This window comes from Helianthus annuus, chromosome 11 (assembly GCF_002127325.2).
Source record: "Helianthus annuus cultivar XRQ/B chromosome 11, HanXRQr2.0-SUNRISE, whole genome shotgun sequence".
Lineage (NCBI taxonomy): Eukaryota > Viridiplantae > Streptophyta > Magnoliopsida > Asterales > Asteraceae > Helianthus > Helianthus annuus.
The window spans coordinates 25,259,618-25,277,879 of record NC_035443.2 but is presented as its reverse complement, the minus strand read 5'-3'; the positions used below and the strand labels follow the sequence as shown (position 1 = coordinate 25,277,879).

The window sequence follows — 18,262 nt, the reverse complement described above, 5'->3', positions numbered from 1 at the left end:
TTGAAAGGTTTTTAACTGGTAAGGTCCAGTAGGCATCCAATATGGTGTGAAAGATATTTATATTGGTCGGAAACCTTCAAAGGCTAGTTTGAAACATTAAAATATCAATGAGGTGAAATGAGAGTTTTTTTGTATAAGATGTCAAAAATCAAACAATAAGGGCTAAATATGTATTTTACCATATTTTGCCTATAAAGTACCAAATAATGAAAGTAAATTAGTTAGTAGGATTGGCAATGCTAGAAAAGTTGTAAGGAAGTGAAAGTTTGGGCAAAAGACAAAGAATACCAAACTAGAAGGACTGTTTATGTAAATTATCAAAGTTAGGCTATAAACATGCATAATTATATGGGTTAATATATTATATGGTATATTAAAACAAGTTGCACTTGAAATGTTATAAAGTGTGTGTAACATCCCATTATGTGGATTTACATGAGATGGGAAAATGGAAGTTATAGCTTGGGTACGAGATGTCAAAGACCAAACTACAAGGATCCTAAAATCTGGGACTTACGTTAACTTAAATATTAAGCATTTAATTGAATGGAGTAAAGCTCAAGGAACATTTAAAGTAAGCTTGGAAGTAACATTATTAATTTAGTAGAAATGCACTTTTTGATTTGAATTGGAAAACTAGATGTGTTTTTAAAATAAAAGTTGAAGTTTGGGTATGGGGTGTCAAAAACCAAACTACAAGGGCTATCTATATAATTTAAACTATTTGGTAATAAACCCGACTAGATATGAAGGCAAACTCATCATGTAAGTTAATAAAAAGAACTACACTAGTTAAATTGCAAGAAAAGCGAAATTTGGGTCAAAAGTGGAAATTACTAAACTATAAGGGTTAAAACTATAAATTAGTCAAACTTAATTAATTTCCAGCAAGTCTTTTGTAGGAAGGGATTTATTTGACATATGGTATGTTCAAGTGAACTAAATATGAAGGTAAATGGAAGTTTTGACAAAAATAGGCCTAAAACCGAAACTAGAGGGGCTTAAATTGTCAAATTGTAAAACTAAACTAAAAATCTGGTTTAACTAAGGGAGGAGAACGAAAAGAGGAGCCCCAAATCAAATTAAAATCTCCACTTTTGGCTAGGGTTCTTATATACCTACATCTAACACAAGAATAAAGATAAAATCCAAAAAGATTTGATGATGCATGGTGGATTTGAGCTAGAATCTAGAAGATCTAGAATGAATAAGTATCCTCAAGCAAGGTATGATTATACAGCCTCACAAAGATGAATGTGGATGTTATTATGTGTTCTAGACGTGTAATTAGTTGATGAAGAGATGAGTTATGCAAGCTTTTGCTTATTAAGTTCCTTTTATTTCTATGCTAATGTGTTGAATAATGATTAATAAAGATAAATTAGTTATTAATATGGAAGAATCATTGTTCATGAATGCTAATGATGGAATCAAGTAGTCTATATAGATTTGACATGGATCCTTTACTAAGATGCACACCAAGTGTTTGTGGAAATGTCTTAAAGAAAATGAAAGTTAGAGTTTAAAAGGTTCTATGTTGAAGTTGAATTAGTTGCAGACCTGTTTTATAAAATCCGTGTAAAATCATAGAAAATTCATGTGTTTATTAGCTTTATATGCTTAGAAAGCCTTCTGAGTTTATTCTATTTCATGTTTGAACATATAGACTTGGTTTCAATGTTAAACGGGCCAAAATAGATATTTTTTAGCAGCAACTCAGAACTTTCAGCAATGCTGATTGAAAGGAATTGTGCTGCTGATCTGTTTTTAAAAAAATCGTATAAAATCAACTGTAGCTCGGTTTAAGGCGTAAGATACATGGTTGGAAAGCTATCAGAATGTACGGCGTTTTATATTTGAACAAGTTGAACTAAATCGGATTATACAAGGGTGAAAATGGGTCGAGAATAGCAGCTGCACAAAAACGCATCAGTGAAAAGAATGTGTTTTATGAACTTAACACGAGTGATTGTCTAAATACCCATTGCATAAAAACTAAATGTTGTTTTGGATGAATTATTACAATTGTTGATGTGTGTTTAAAGTGTTTATATGCATAAAAATAGATTGTGCAAGTGTTCACTTAAATAGTTAAAACGAGTTGACTATAAAGTCAATAATCTTAGTAGAGAAGTATTATTGTAGATGAATACATAAGATAGTATGTGGAAAATTATCAATATATTTGAATGTCTTCTACAACCACAAGGTGTATTCTAATTATTGAAGGAATGAACTTGTTGCCAAGCTAGGTGCGGGAAAGCTTGGAAGACAACATGGCAAACAAGTGGAAATGGGGAGGACTTTCCTACGAGCGAAGGTGAGTGGTTTACATCCACTTTAATATGGGTTATTAGTCTCGTTGTCATAAAGGTTATGAGCACATATTATATGCTTATATGGTTATATATTTTTAAAAGCCTATGTTGATTTGTTAAGACCATGAAAGTTATTTATTCGATATTGAATGTGAGTTGTTTTCGTGTAATTACTCGTTAGCCATAAGGGTCAAATATTTATGAAAATTGGAAATGTTAGAATGTTGCACCCGTAACTTAAGACCTCGTTAAGGTGTGGATTAGATTAGATTAGAATGTATAGTACGCAAGGTCTTATATGTTCTAAATCGTTGGGTAGGTATAGTTGTCACATGTGGGATAATTGTGGAACATAACGAGACGTATAGACACTTGTAATCGTGTATGTATGAAATAGGTATGTATGTAAAAGTTGGGTCATGATAATACGATCATGGGATTTGTATGTACGTATATATCATAACATTGTTAACCACATTGTTATGTAAATGGTAATGAAAGTGCAGGCATGTTAAGAATGAATGCATGGGAGTTGAATATTACAATCTGGAGATCGGATTCGAGATTTTAACCAAATGAACCCTCACTTGTAGAGGGGATTTGACGTGATCAATTGGTTTTCGTTGAATTTCATTTATACTTTGAATATGTACGGTATGAAATGTAACGCCCCGCTTTTTCGTAACTTTCTTTAACTAGAAAACATGTCTTGTATTTCTGTTTTTTTAGAAGTTTGTTCCTTTTGTATTTCGTTTCAAACCATTGTAAATCCAAGACTTCGATCTTAATGAAATTCTATTTTTTTACAGGCTTATACGTGTCGCAATACTTGGGTTATACGTTACCCATCTCGAATTCATACGCGCAACCGATACCCAACATACTAGTACTCATAACTTATTAATGCTTGTTAACTATTAAATACGTGATTAAATTCTGGTAATAATATAATAATAATAATAATAATAATAATTTTATTAATAATAAAATAGTAATATAATAATAATAATAATATTAATAATATAATACTATAATATGTGTAACATCAACAATCAACGTTGATGTTGAATTCTTCAAACATACATATTAGTAGTATTCAAAAAAAATATAAAAAAAAATAAAAGAATGAAACATGGCAGACATGTGATCGCAACTGCCAAGGGTGAATTGGTTGTTTTTTTTTTTTTTTAACTTCAACTAACCACACGATTAAATAATTAAATATAATGGGTGCTAGACCTAGAGTTGTCACACAAAAAGAAAAGGGATAAGGCAATTTCTTGGCTGATTAACAGCCACTTTCGGCCAGGTCTAAATGAACAGCTAAACATGACCAGTTGTGCTCCCTCCCTTTTGGCTCCATCTTTATTATTCAAAGTCCCACCTAATTACATTAATACTCAACCAACTTAAACCCTAATTCATTCCCTATAAATACCAAGGCATCTCCAAGCCATTTTCACTTTTCTAAACACTCTCAACTCTCTCTAATCACTCCCAAACCACTCTAAATTCGCAGCAACATCAGAATTTCGGGCAGATTCAGCAAGCTTCACTAAAGTGAGCATAACTCACTCGTTTCTTGTCCGATTTACTCCATTCTTTTTCCTATGTGCTTGGATTGACCTTAGCTTCGATTCCATGGGTTTTTCACAGTAAATTAGTCCCTGGAACTCCGGCAAATAGGCTCTAAAGTTCACTGCTTTCATTAAGCTTTACTAATCTTTGTTTAAACTTATCAAACTTGAGTCTAACTCATCTCACACCTATGTCCTAATGCTTACAACCTATCTTATGGTTGGTTAAGCTTAAAAACAAGGTTAAGACATACAACATCAGAGGATAAACCTCAAATACTTTTGGTTTTAATTAGGGTTTTTAACCCATAAGTAATGTTTAAGTCCAAGACTTAATGTAGGTGTGATTATGGACTAACTTGGGTTGTCCAACATAGAATCCCCACATTACTTGATGATTTCTCATAGTGTAGTTGTTTCTTATTCTTGTATTGTTATTAGTTCATGACCCTCCTTGTATGTTTTTACATCAAGTGTAGTGGTGAACCATAAGAGGTACCTAAATGGAAGTTTGCTCTTCCTACCTCCTACATGAATTCTATGACACAATCGAGGTACCTAAATGAAGATTTATCTTCTACCTCATGCTTGACTAATGGACTAAATAATACATATAATACTTATACATATATATACTATTCGAACCCTTGATGATGGACTTGTGTTCATTCGTCAAGATATTAGAATAACATCATCTAAGACATAAGACTTGTTACGATTCTAATGAGTATATTACTCATGAAAACATTAACCCTTGAGGTTTCATAGTGTCAAGAACAAGTACTTGGTGTTAAAGGATGATTACTTTCGAATACCTATATTCTTGTGTTTTAACTTCCTAAATCCCTACACGAACATATTCAACCTTCTAACCTCATCAACTTCGTCACATTGGATAATCGGAAAGCATATGCAAATTTTGTGAGTATACTCGCAACCCCCTTTTTATGTTTACCACTTTTTGGGGTGTAACATGTTTTACTATTAAACTACACTTAAACTTATTCTTTATGCAATGCACAAACAATCCTTATACATGAATACCATGTTATGATACTTGATGCTTACGTGGACCATACTTATGTGATATGTTTTAGTCATTAGCTCTCACGAGTCTCCCTTCGACATGTATAGCGCTATAGGAGTAACGCACCGCCCCCCTTAAACTTGGGTCATGTTGAATTAATTAAACTTTCTTGCGTAAACAGAGGTTGGCTAGAAATATTGCATGCCACGATAGGTTGATCTCGTATAAACTAAGTTGCCATGTGGATTCGTTTTAAACTTTTATACTTATACTTATGCTTAAACTTGTATACTCGCCTTTGCTTTTGCATTGAACTTTATTTTAAACATGTTACAGGTTGAGGATGATGATGCTATGAAATGAAGTAGCGTTGATGCCTAGATACACATATAGACGTTTAGGTTTAATCGTTGTATCAATTTTGATTATGTTGTATTGTAATTCCTTTGAACTTGCCGTTATTTGATTTCTTTGTAATGTTCACAAATGAATTATGAAATGAAATCGGTTTATTAAATATTGTCACAAATAGCGTTATGATATCTCTTGCAATCTTCACACTTCGTCTCATCCCGATGTTTCCGCCATTGGTTGGGGTGTGACATGAAATCACTTACTTGACTATTAATGTGTGTTTGGTGACTTCAGATTATATCAGTCTTGCATATAAAGTATGGAATGATTGAAGATCGAGTTAGAACATGGATTGCACGGGAGTGCGGTTGCGTAGTGTTTTAAATACTTGTCTTAATAAATATTATAAGCATGATTGAACGATGTAAATATGTAATACTTTTAAAAGAAATACTAAAATGGGTTCCAAGCATTAAACAATGTTTATAAAGTAAGAAATTTTATGGTTCGTATTTTTCCGCTGCATGCATTTTAGTTAAAAATGGCTTAGGGTGTAACAAAAAAACCAAATGAAACAGAGATAAGCCAACGCTGAAAGAAACCAAACAACAAAGCACAACTCAAGCCACCGATTATAGGCGGAATATGAGGCTGAGAGATAGAGAGTCGCGGTGCAAGCGGTGAAGTGGGGGTTAAAAACCCCGTAGGAAGTCAGACACTCTGCCATGCATCGACGGGAACACCACCGGAAACGGTGACGCTTCCACCGTTCACTCTCTCTCTCTCTCTCTCTCTCTCTCTCTCTCTCTCTCTCTCTTTAAAGATCTCTCTGTTCTCACTCTAAAATCTGAATGTATTAGATTATAATCAGGGGCGGAACTATAATATTAGGAGCCGTAGCACGGGATACGGCTCAAACGCGTATTCGTAGTGTTTTTTCCAGTTTTATATAAAGGATACTCCTAAAAAAGATAAGAGAATACCCCTAACCAGAAAATTAGATAATTTATATTACTAAAATCCCAATTTTTTTATAAGCTCAAACATTTTACAACCCGAAAACTTATAGAATAATTAAGACACAATGATAAAATAAGCCCAAATTTTAGAAATAATAGAATTTAAAGAAGACCCTAAATATAATTGATAAACTTAGCCCAAAACCCAAACAACTATTAAATATTTGTTTTACTTTATTTATTATTGTTCTTTTTATTATTGTATGATTGCACTATAAAAAAAAAGATTTGGGATACCCCTAAACCCCGCCACTGATTATAATGTCTTTCTCTCTCCCTTGTATTTATATACAAAATAAAACTTCCAGCATGTACCGTACAAATACAATATGCAAGTAAAACAAAGAAAGCACATCGTACAAGCAATATTGCATAGCAATGTTGCAAATTCTCCCTTGTATTTATATACAAAATAAAACTTCCAGCATGTACCGTACAAATACAATATGCAAGTAAAACAAAGAAAGCACATCGTACAAGCAATATTGCATAGCAATGTTGCAAATTATAATTATAGTATTATATAATATATAATTATATAATTATATAATATATAATATAATATATAATTATCCATTTAGTATATTATATAAGAATTATTATATCTGTATAAATTGTAGATTCGTTTAGGTTCACATGTGTCATAAAGTTTAGTATACGAAACTTAGGCTTGAGTATATTATGTAACGAGTTCCAATTAAAGCTTGAGTTCATTCGAGATTTTCACGTACTAATTTTGAGTACCTCGCGAGTGTCACGACTCATTTACATGGTTACACCCCTACTACAAGCTGGTTGACTCAAGCAGGGTAGTTTAGCTAACCTATGCCCTTGGGTTCAACCCAAAATTAACACTGCAGATACGGTTAGGTTTAACTCAACACGAATTTCATATGTGGTTTGTCTCTTTTCTTATCTCGTCAAAAATTCACATACCTATATAGAAAGTAAAAATAAAGTAACTGCAGTCGAGCTGAGTTGTCTAGTTTTACAAACGAGCAATTTTTTTAGCTTAATCCGAGCGAGTTCCGGGCTATTTAAGTAGCCCTAAAATACGCTACCACCTTGAAATTTAAATTTGTTTTAAGTTTGAACAAATTATAATTCAGTAAGATTAATTGAAGTATGTATGCTGTTAGAGAATAACAACCATATGTGACATCTCAATATTTTTTGATGTATATTAAAAAATATCATACTTTTAATAACCAAATAAGAAAATTTCATTCCATTTTTGTTGCTATATTATTAAATTAAACAGTCCATAAAGTCGTATTCATGCTTGAATTTGAATACACTTGAACTTTGCAAGCTACAGATTTTGGTTGCGATGTTACAAATAATTTGAACTCCATTCTACGTTCTTATTCATAACAACAATCAAGTTTTATCTTCATCCTATTTGACACAATTTTAAAAAATATATAACTTTTATCCTAAACGTACAACTCACTCTGATCATCGACATCGCTTTAGTATTCGTCTAATGTAAACACCTCTTAGCTCGCTCTTATATGCCTCTTATATTAGTCATATACCATGAACACGTATAGTTATACGTGTTCAAATATATAAAAAACATCATTTTTATCATATATGTATTTGGGTTATTTAATTAGGTAATAAGATAGCTTCAATTCAGCTATGAAAGAGAGGGCTGAGAAAAAAAGATGGTGCATATCAAGATTGTCCCATTAAGATTTTCGAATAAAGTTACTAATGATGCAGAACGTAATAAAGTTGGTTTGTACACTTTACTAAAAAAGGAAAGAAATGCAAACAGTGTGATTTAATTTGTGTGGTATTAAGATTATGATTCCTTTTGATGACAACCCAATGGTCCACTAAAAAGAAAAAATTAAACAATAAAAAATAAAGAGGATTTTGTGAGGTGTGGTTAATTAACAAGTCTCATCCAGGAAAATGACCCTATCATGCCACATTAATATAAATTAATTTCTAAAGTTCATTAATTTAGAGATAATAACAAATTAAGTATCACATCTAAGTGATGTCAAAGGTTAATTTACGTGATAGATATCCCCACCACTTTATTATCTGTTGATTCTTTTATGGATGTGAACTGATCATTGAAAATACAGCTGAAGACAATTTTATATGATCGAGATATTAAACGCATGATATTTTTTTGTTTTTGTCGTTTTCTTATCGGGAATTTTGATAATGAACAAGTAACATACATTGTATTCAATTTGTTAGTGGCATTTCATACCCCATTAGCTTTTGTTTATCGAATCCTTTTCAATCTTTTTAACTCTTGAAAGGGTGTAAAAGGCAATGATATAAAAGGTTTAAAAGGGGTTGATCTTTCTCACCCTATTTTTGTGATGCTTGCCATATTATCATCTTGATGTAAAGATCAAAAGCTAACCTAAGGAGCCAATATATGTATGAGGTTAGCTAGCTAGCTAGCTAGTAGCACTCAAACATTAATCCAACATATCATTTAGATGCATTCAAGCATTCATGGTATTTAGACTTGAGCAAAAGCAAATAACAAAAGAAAATACACATACGTATACGTATACGTATACGTATACGCATACGCATGCATACAAACATGTATACATATACGCATACGATACACATATACATACACATACGCATACGCTCAATTAACTTGAATGATAAATATTGAATTCTAACTGTAGTCAGAAAATGAGAAAAGTAATGAATTAATCAGCAAGCAAGTGCATAATATATATGATATAATATTGTGATAATGGTTTTTAGAATGCTATATATATAAACTACTTCTACATATACATATTACAATAACTTGTTAAGTTACATATAAATGATGTAGAAGATTAAACTGTTGCAGAAAAGTTTAAAGATCATTCTTACCTTTTAGGGTTTTTAGTGACCAATGGAAAACAAGATGTGCAGTTTCTCACTTTTATCCCTTTTGGAATCATACCCACTTTCCAAAACTGATCTCTAAGAGTACCAATTCATGCCCTGCAACTGATATGGATGCCGATAAACACCGTCTTCAATAGACCCCAACATTGTTTGCTGCTGCAATTGTGGTGTTTGTGGTAACTGACTCAGTAAACTTGCTATAGAACCACTGTTTTCCTCATTGGTTCTTGTGGCCATGGGGCTTATATCACTGTTACTCTCCGGTGTTAGAAACCTTTTAGTGTATGTGGCTGATGAGTTTCCGGTGTTGCCGTTGGCGCCCTCTTCGGTCCAGAAAAGACCGGATAGTGACCTCTTTAAAGGAAGGAGGTTAGTGATGTTGTTGGTGTTGGTGTTGGTGTTGTTGTCGGTTTCGGTTTCGTTTGAGTTCATTCTAACATCAAATAGGAGGTTGGTTTCTTGGTTTTGCATCATTGGGTGGTGGCCGCCGGCTAGCGAGATGGATGGAGGTATAGATGCTAGCATTCCAGTCATGGTGTGATGATCGCATCCGTCGCTATCCATCGGTCTTTGAGTATTGCTCTTTTTGTAGATTCGACACAAAACCCAATCATCTAACTACAAATTCATCAAAGAAAACATTATTATCATTGTAATATTATAACACCCTGAACTTTCTTGAGCTGACGTGTCACTTATATCAGATATCAGAAATGAAATAAACTTTAAAGATTATTAATGATTACCCTCAAAGAGCCTTTTTGTTTGGTGGGATCAGAACCATGGGGTTTGGAGATGGTTTTACCATCCGTAAGCCGATATTCATGCATGATCCAATTCGTTTTAACCCCTTTTGGTGGCTTTCCTCCATAAAAAACAAGTGCCTTCTTCACACCAACTTTCTGTGTACCGCCTGACGTCATCACCGGCTTATCAGTTCCGGTGGCTTTCCAGTACCCCGAGTTTGCGGCCCTGTTAGGCCGAGCCCCGTTCGGGTACTTCCGATCTCTAGGGCTAAAAAAGTACCATTCTTGCTCCCCAAACGTCGCCTTAGCTAAAAAACACACACAATCAATTAATTAATAGTTTAAGAACCACAAAACAAACACGATGTATAAAGAGGGTCAAAAGGGTTCGCTGATGTTTAAAATTTCAAAATTTGTGATATTTATTATTAATTTTTCTAAGATAAACATGAGGACCCTAACTAACTGTAACAGAAACTTATGATGACCCTCTGACTAAAAAGTTCTTATTATGATGCTTACCGGGGAGCTCCCACGGATCGAACTTGTAGAGGTCGATCTCGGCGATAATGGCCACAGGAAGAGGTGCACCGGATACCCTTTTCTTAAGGTAATGAACCACGAGCTCTTCATCGGTGGGGTGAAAGCGAAAGCCGGGCGGCAGCTGAGGCAACTGCGAACCGGTGGATGAATCTGTACTCTCCATAATCAAAGAAGATCAGTTCAAGTGATGTTGATTTGGGGTTTGATCAGAGAAGTTAAGAGCATGAGTGTGTTAGAAAGAAAGAGATGTAAATAAGCGGATCTTTATAAGAGTATAGGACCATGGTATTAATATAGGGTGAACCGTACAGAATCAACGGTCTTGGTTTCAGTAGTCTGGCGCCACGTCATATGCGGGAGGGTAGAATTGTCATTTAGCAGTCAGGATTGAAGATGGAAATTCGGTGGACCCCAGTTGTCAGTGGTGCAGACCATAGTCAGTCCGATGAAACATCAACCGGGTCCCCATGATGTCGTACGTGGTTTCGCATCAAATCGAATAATTTGATTGGTCCATTATAATATAATAGAAGGGAAAAACCACAAATTAATACAGTTTTAATTAAGTTTTTTTTTATAAAAATATTTTGATCAAAATACGTTTTCTATGTCGTGATTTGATCTTGTGTTGGTGCATTTGAAAGGGGTGTACTGATATAATCTACGCAAAGTTGTGCCAAATCTGCTTAATAAAATTAAGACAATGGGGTATCTTTGGGTGAAGAACAACTCCAAGTACAAAAATCTAGAGTGGACAAATAGATGTAGTTTTTAATTAATTCAATTGTATCAGCATGCAAATTGTTTGTTTCCTTGCTTCTAGCTCCTAGTTGCTTTTCTTGAATAATATTTGATGTTTGAAAAAAAAAAAAAGCATTTAAAATACAATAAAACACTAAATAAGTATTTTTGATATATTTTTTTTAAACGACCAACGAATTCTCCAAATGGTTTACTGGCAAAATTCACTACATCGGGATACACTCGCCTCCGAACCGGGGAAAACCCTCACCTAGCGCCGAAGCCCGTGAACACTCGCCCGAAGGCATGATAGGGTGGTGAGGTAAAACCCGCTCGGTTTTTAAAGATCGAACTAGCAATCTTCGCATAGTCTCCCAGCATCACCATGTGCCGCAGAAACTAATGGGGACGGCAGGAATCGAACCCGAGTCATTTAGAACATCGGGTCTCTCCCTTACTACTCTATCACCAGCTCATTGGCAAGTAATGTCGATACTTAGTTGAAGACTTAATGAATATATTAATTATTTTTGGTTGATTTCTAAGCAAATAGTGATCCATCATGTTGACTTGTGACAAGTACTAAATCCGCATCCAATCCTCTTGTCTAGGTTTTATTCCAAGGCCCCACAAGATCATACAGAAGAATAAATAACCATAAAGAGAGAGATTTTATACGGAGAAATTTATATAAACGAAAAAGATAAAATCATCTAAAACTCATCAGTTTAATGTTTTTGTAAAAATGTTATTTAAAAGTTACATGATATAAAATCATGCAACACTTGACCCTTTTAGCAAGACTGAACCAGCGCTAGTTCTCGGTCGGACCGGCTGATTCGTTGTTTAAAAAGAAAACTATATGATATTATCTAAAAAATAATAACAAAAATGTTTTTTCCAATAAATGTAAAGAGCTGTTAATTATTTAAACAAATACAAATTAAGATTCTCAAATAAAATGTGTGTTTGGAGATTTTAGGAAGGAGAAAAGAATGAGCCGACCATCTAACCTTATTTTCCCTCTCACACATATCTCATATGTAACAGAATCAGGCATGGTCACTAATTGCATGATCCTTAAACATGTGACCAAACACATGCATGTTAAATAATCTGTTTTACATAATTATCTCTTTTATCACACGTAATCCCTGCAATAAAATGTTTGGTATATGACATAATTCATGCCAAAGCCCCCTAATTCTAGGCATCCGCCCATTTCATTTTATTAAACCCAAAAACTATATTAAATAACTTTATTAGGTTTCACTCTAACACACATATATATTAGACCCACATAGTATACAAACCAAAAGAACACAAACTGAGCTATGTTTGTGTTTGTTTGTTTAGTTTTCACCAAACCATTAAACAAACACAAGCTTATACAAAAACATATTTTATTGTCCGTGTTCCTTTGTTAGAAGAAATGAACATGTGTTTACATTCGTGCGTTAATATTGTAAACGAACATAAACAGATAAAAACACACAAATGAACATAAATTAACACAAACAGATAGCAACAAGTTAGATATTCCAAACTAAAGTCTGAATATCATCGAATGACTGAAAAGTTATCAATATTAATAAATAACTTATTTGAATGAGTATGTAAACGGACAGACATAAACTAATAATAATAAATGAACACAAAAGAATTTTCACAAATGTAAAGGAACAAATATTTACAATTAACATAAACGGATGTTCATGAAGGTAAATAAACGAACTAGACATGCATACATGATACATGTTTATTGTTTTAGATAAATAAAAACATTGATTTGTTGATGTTTGTTTGTTAATTATTAAGTAAACAATAAGAATGAACATCATAAGAATGGTTCACTTGATATTTGATATTTGATATTTGATGGGTTTGCATGTCTACTCATTTACATGTCTACCCTAAGTCTATTATAAATATATTGCGTTTATTATAATAATACAAATATATAACTGTTCCTATAGTTATAATTTTGCACGGCAGGTTTTCTTATCTGATTGAACCAGTTTTAGCCTTTTCTGATACTGGGATGAAACTGCAACTTTTCTATCAAAATTTAGAAATACCGTAAGTTGTACGGATCATCAAATTTACGGTTCGAATACATTTTACATTGAGATCGAATTCGATATTTTTTACATCCTTGTCTAGCTCCGATTATTGACTTATCAAAGTCAACCTTCCGTTCACAAATCACAACTCATAATAGCAATAGCACTTAATGTTATACTTTAAAAGGATAAAAGGAATTATAGTTAGAAGAAACGTGTAAAAATGTGTAAACATTTCCTTTTATTTCGTCGACAAAATGTTTGAAAATAAAAATAAAAATAAAAAATAGGATGATTATTTAACATGTTCACACCTTATACTATAAGTAGGTGTTATTCTCTTCTATTTTTGTAACGGGATAATGAAGATAGCAAAACCCATAGACTAATTATAATTAATTGAAAGGGGGATAATTAAGTGACCTAATTCTGTTTTAATCTTATTTGGTAATAAGGTAATGTGTGAACGAAGGTGGGGTAGGGTTGCTTTCGCTAATCACCTTTCAGTTAACATTTAATGTCATTTGTAGTGTATTTTTTAATTCAATATTAACTCCCTAAACATTTACTTTATTTTTTTTTTCTGAACCGAATATCGGCTTTTAGTCTCCATCATATGGTGCCAGCATTGATAATGTGATCGTAGATTGCATTTTGTTTCAAGTCAAGTTAAAATGATAAGTATAGGAAATGAATATTGATTGAAATATATAAATATTTTTATTTGTGAATGCGTTTACTTGTTATACCTTTGTTATGATTTATTGATTTTGTTTTTAAGCTTTTATAAGTATGAGTTAACAAGGTTTGTTAAGGTGTAGTTCATTCTAAGTGGTGAGAGTTCAAGTAGGGGCGTTCACCGTCCGGTTTTTGACGGTTTTTAGGCCAAGCCGTGAGCCTAACCGTTAATAATGGTTTTTTTTCGAAATCAAACCATTGAAATTTAAAACCAAACTGAACTAAACAGGGGCGGACCTTTAGTTATGTGGGACGTAGCCCGGGCTACGGCTCAACTTTTTACTAGTAGTGTTAATTTTTATTTTATTTTTTCGATTTTTATACATAGGACACCCCTGAACAAGTACGAGGACACCCCTCAAATTTTTTTTTACAAAATAATAAGATGTTGGTAAGCCCAAATAAGTAAATAATAACACATTAGGTAAGCCCAAATAAGTAAATAATAACACATTTGCTAAGCCCAAATAAGTAAATAATAGCCAAAATTGAATGATTATTGATTTGGGCAATTGGGCGGTATGTTTAATCACTGTTGGATATCGAACAGACGTGAACGAACAAAGAGCCAACAACATTGAACGAACATCAGTGGCACTTCGGCAGATCATTGAACGAACAGACGTGAGAGACGTCGACTCCAAAAAACGAACGAACGGAAGTACATAATCGGCACTTGAACTTCGGCAGGTTTGTTTGATTTCGAACAGAAAATACAGGTTTGTTTCGATTTCGTCACACAATAAGCGATGATGATAACTTTGACAACTTGAATGGAATAAATGATCTTGCGTGTCTTATGGTTGAAACAGGAACGCATATTTCTTGTCCTTTAGTTTATCGGGTAGTTAAGTTAGCTTTGCTTGTACCGGTTGCAACCGCAACCGTTGAAAGATGTTTTTCGAAATTGAAGCTTGTCAAGACGGATTTACGCAATCGAATGGGCCAAGAATTTTTGAACAATGCTATGGTTTGTGCGGTCGAAAAGGATTTTTTAAGTGAAGTAAAAGATGAGTATGTGATGGAACGATTTCAAGCTATGAAAAAAAGAAGAGGACAAATCTATTATGTAATTGTTTTACTTTATTTATTTTTTGTCTTTTTTTATATTTTATGATTGCACGATAAAAAAAAATTGGGATACCCCTGAGTTGATGTTCTAGTTCCGCCACTAGAACTAAACCATTACTAATAGTTTGGTTCCACAGTTTAGACTTTATTGGGACCTTAGCATAAAATTCAAAAACAAAAAAGTTGTCTAAAAAATAGATTAAAGGTTCTTAAACAATTTCATCAGTAACAAAAATCATCTCATCCTTTACACTCTGTTCTCGAGTCTTATTTAACAGGAGGAGGGGAAAGAAAAGAGATGAAAATATAAAAAAACCATGTTATCGAGTTTTTTTAAGGATATGAGGGGAGGGAAAGAGAAGAAAATTTGTCCATATATTTATCCTCCCAAATTGGAGAGATTATAGGAGAGAAAATATTATTAATTACTAAATTGCCCTCATATCTAATTAAAATGTTTTATGTTTAAAGGGTATAATAGTAAAATTGTTCCTTTCTTTTCTTTTCCTCCTAACTCGGTAACACATAAAATGTTTGATTTCTTCTCTTTTGCTTTACTTTTCATTAAACTCGGGAACACGAAAAAAATCAAATCTTTTCCTTCCTTTTCTCTCTTAATTTATTTTCCTTCCCCCCCTGTTAAATGAGATTCGAAAACACGGTGCCCAGAAGCTAATGCACTCGACATAAAGTGGTTTGCACCAATTTGATAAGGAATTTTAACCACTTTCACCAATATTTTTTTCATCGACTAAAACGTTAAATGAGTAGCCCGGTTTATGTAATATCAATTACTAACCTTGGTTGGAATTAAGTGTTACAACCCTCGACCCCACCCTGGGAGCGGGAGCCGTGAATAAGTCAAGTGGTACCGGTGTTTATTAAATACGCAGCGTAAAATTTTTTCATCAAGATCGTAGTTAGAAAATAATTTCAGAGTTTATAAAAACATCAACTTTTAATATTAAATAAATGGGCTAAAACCCATATTCAATTCAAAATTTTTAAAGGGATAAACCCAAATAAATAAAACATAAATTTCTTCTTTTATTAAGGTATTTATAGCCACTTTATTTAAGCCTTTAGTGCTCCATAGCAGACTTCTATTATCTTTACAGCAAATTACCTGAAACGCGTTTTGAAAACATTTTATCAGCAAGAAATACTGGCGAGTTCATTCCGTTTTGTAAAATGACACATTGTTATATTTTACAGTAGCAAGGGAGATTACATTGTTTATATCTACCAAAAACTCAATCAGTAGTTGTCACATGGTGGCAGTTCCGATGTGACGGTGGTCATATCACTCATTGGCTAACTTTCGTCCAATAGTGAAGGTTGTCAAGTAATGTATATATTATATCTTACTATTATTCAAAGGTATTTGTCACTAGGTGATTCCCGTTACGGTGGTCATATCACTGTTGATCATTCTTTCAACTAGTGACTATGGTCATAACACTGTTGATCGTTCTTTCAACTAGTTACTATGGTCGTATCACTGTTGATCATTCATTCAACTAGTGATTGTGGTCATAACACTGTTGATCATTCATTCAACTAGTGATTGTGGTCATAACACTGTTGATCATTCTTTCAACTAGTTACTGTGGTCGTATCACTGTTGATCATTCTTTCAACTAGTGACTGTGGTCATATTACTGTTGATCATTTTTTCAACTAGTGATTGCGGTCGTATCACTGTTGATCGTTCTTTCAACTAGTGACGCTTATCAAATAATGTATACCAAACCCCACATATCGGGTTTTTAAATAATGTGTTCTCGATGTATATCTTAGTATATTAAAAGTTAAATATATAATTGACATATATCGTTTAATTTTATTATGATACATATTAAGGTTTATATATTATACATTAAGGTTTATAATATACTATTTTAAATATTAAATAACTCACGATGTATATCTTAATATACACTTATTAAATACACTATAATGTTATTAAATTTTATTATGAGAATAGTATATAAATATACAATTATACTAGTGACAATTACCTATAATGTGTATCGAATAATATATAGCAAATAGGGTTTTGAAAGCATTCCCACATACTGCCGTAATTTCGAAATATAAAGACTTAATTACTGTAATTATAACTGAAAACATTTAGGGGTTTTCAAAGCATTTTAAATAAAATGGTTCACAATAATGTGAGAAAAGAAGAATGACTCGCTTTGCAGACTTAGGGTTTTACTATAAGCTTCCTGTTAATATTTTCTGATGATTTTCCGGAGTTCCTAATAAAAATATACAATGCACGGGTGTTAGTATAATAGCCCAATTCAACTTTATCAATACATCACGAGATCAAAACACCAACGTAGTTTACAAAGCATAGCCTTTATCAGGTAGCGCTATGGCATTCGTTGCTGGGTTCAAGATCGATCGGACAGGGTATCGAATCCGTGATCAGGGGTTATGTAACAATTCTCATTAAAATCCATAATTAGGATGATAATTAGATAATAAGGAAACCCTAATTGAGACACCCAAGTAATTCTGCACTAACCCTAAAATTTTCAGAACAATCGGAATCAGGATCAGGGCCCCTAAAACTCAAGAGGGGGTAAACCCTAGTGATAATTATCCTTATGTCTCGTTGTACAGATTGAATTTCGAATTTAGAGTGAGTCATGCAAGCTAGTCCCGAACCCAGCTAGTCTATGTAATTAGACTGCACCCTTTACGGACCGTAAAGGGAAAAGCCATACGGTCCGTAAGCCTGTCCAAAAATCAGTATAAATAGCAGACATTGGGACTTGCTTTCTGTTGTTCATTCGACGAAGAAATTCGTTGTGTAGAGTACGTTATAAGCAGAAACAGTCCAAAACACACACTAGTATCGAAGTGCTGCCGCAAAACAGGGTAATAACTCGATCGCTATTACGATTCATTTTCCGACTGATCAATATATCCAATGGATGTTTAAGTGCCGCCCACATCGGGTTATACTTTGTCGTTCGTCGTTAAATCGATGAATGTTTAAGTATTGCACTTTGTCGTTCGTTGTGAGAATTTGATCTCGTGAGTTATCGTAACTGCTGTATTAATCACTAACCCGGTTTTGTGTGCATTATTATTAAATTAGGTTAACAAGGCTAAATCATATTCTACCTGTGTTAAATCTGCAATGTGAGTCATTCTCTTTTTAT

The 18,262-nt window shown here is 33.3% G+C and overlaps 1 protein-coding gene and 1 long non-coding RNA gene across 2 annotated transcripts; one reads left to right on the top strand and one right to left on the bottom strand.

The window, feature by feature from the left end:
* The first annotated feature begins 1,082 nt into the window (after positions 1–1,082).
* Positions 1,083–3,124, top strand: LOC110891761. The gene is made up of 3 exons (XR_002565538.2): positions 1,083–1,226; positions 2,253–2,320; positions 2,825–3,124. It is a non-coding gene; the product is annotated as an uncharacterized LOC110891761 (long non-coding RNA).
* Positions 3,125–9,013: 5,889 nt separating this feature from the next.
* On the bottom strand, positions 9,014–10,743 carry LOC110889576 (NAC transcription factor 25). The gene is made up of 3 exons (XM_022137132.2): positions 10,450–10,743; positions 9,928–10,235; positions 9,014–9,799 (listed from the first exon to the last, which is right to left on the bottom strand). Exons 1-3 carry the CDS (start codon positions 10,631–10,633, stop codon positions 9,257–9,259), a joined length of 1,035 nt encoding a protein of 344 aa, XP_021992824.1. The 5' UTR covers positions 10,634–10,743; the 3' UTR covers positions 9,014–9,256.
* Between the last annotated feature and the right edge of the window lie 7,519 nt (positions 10,744–18,262).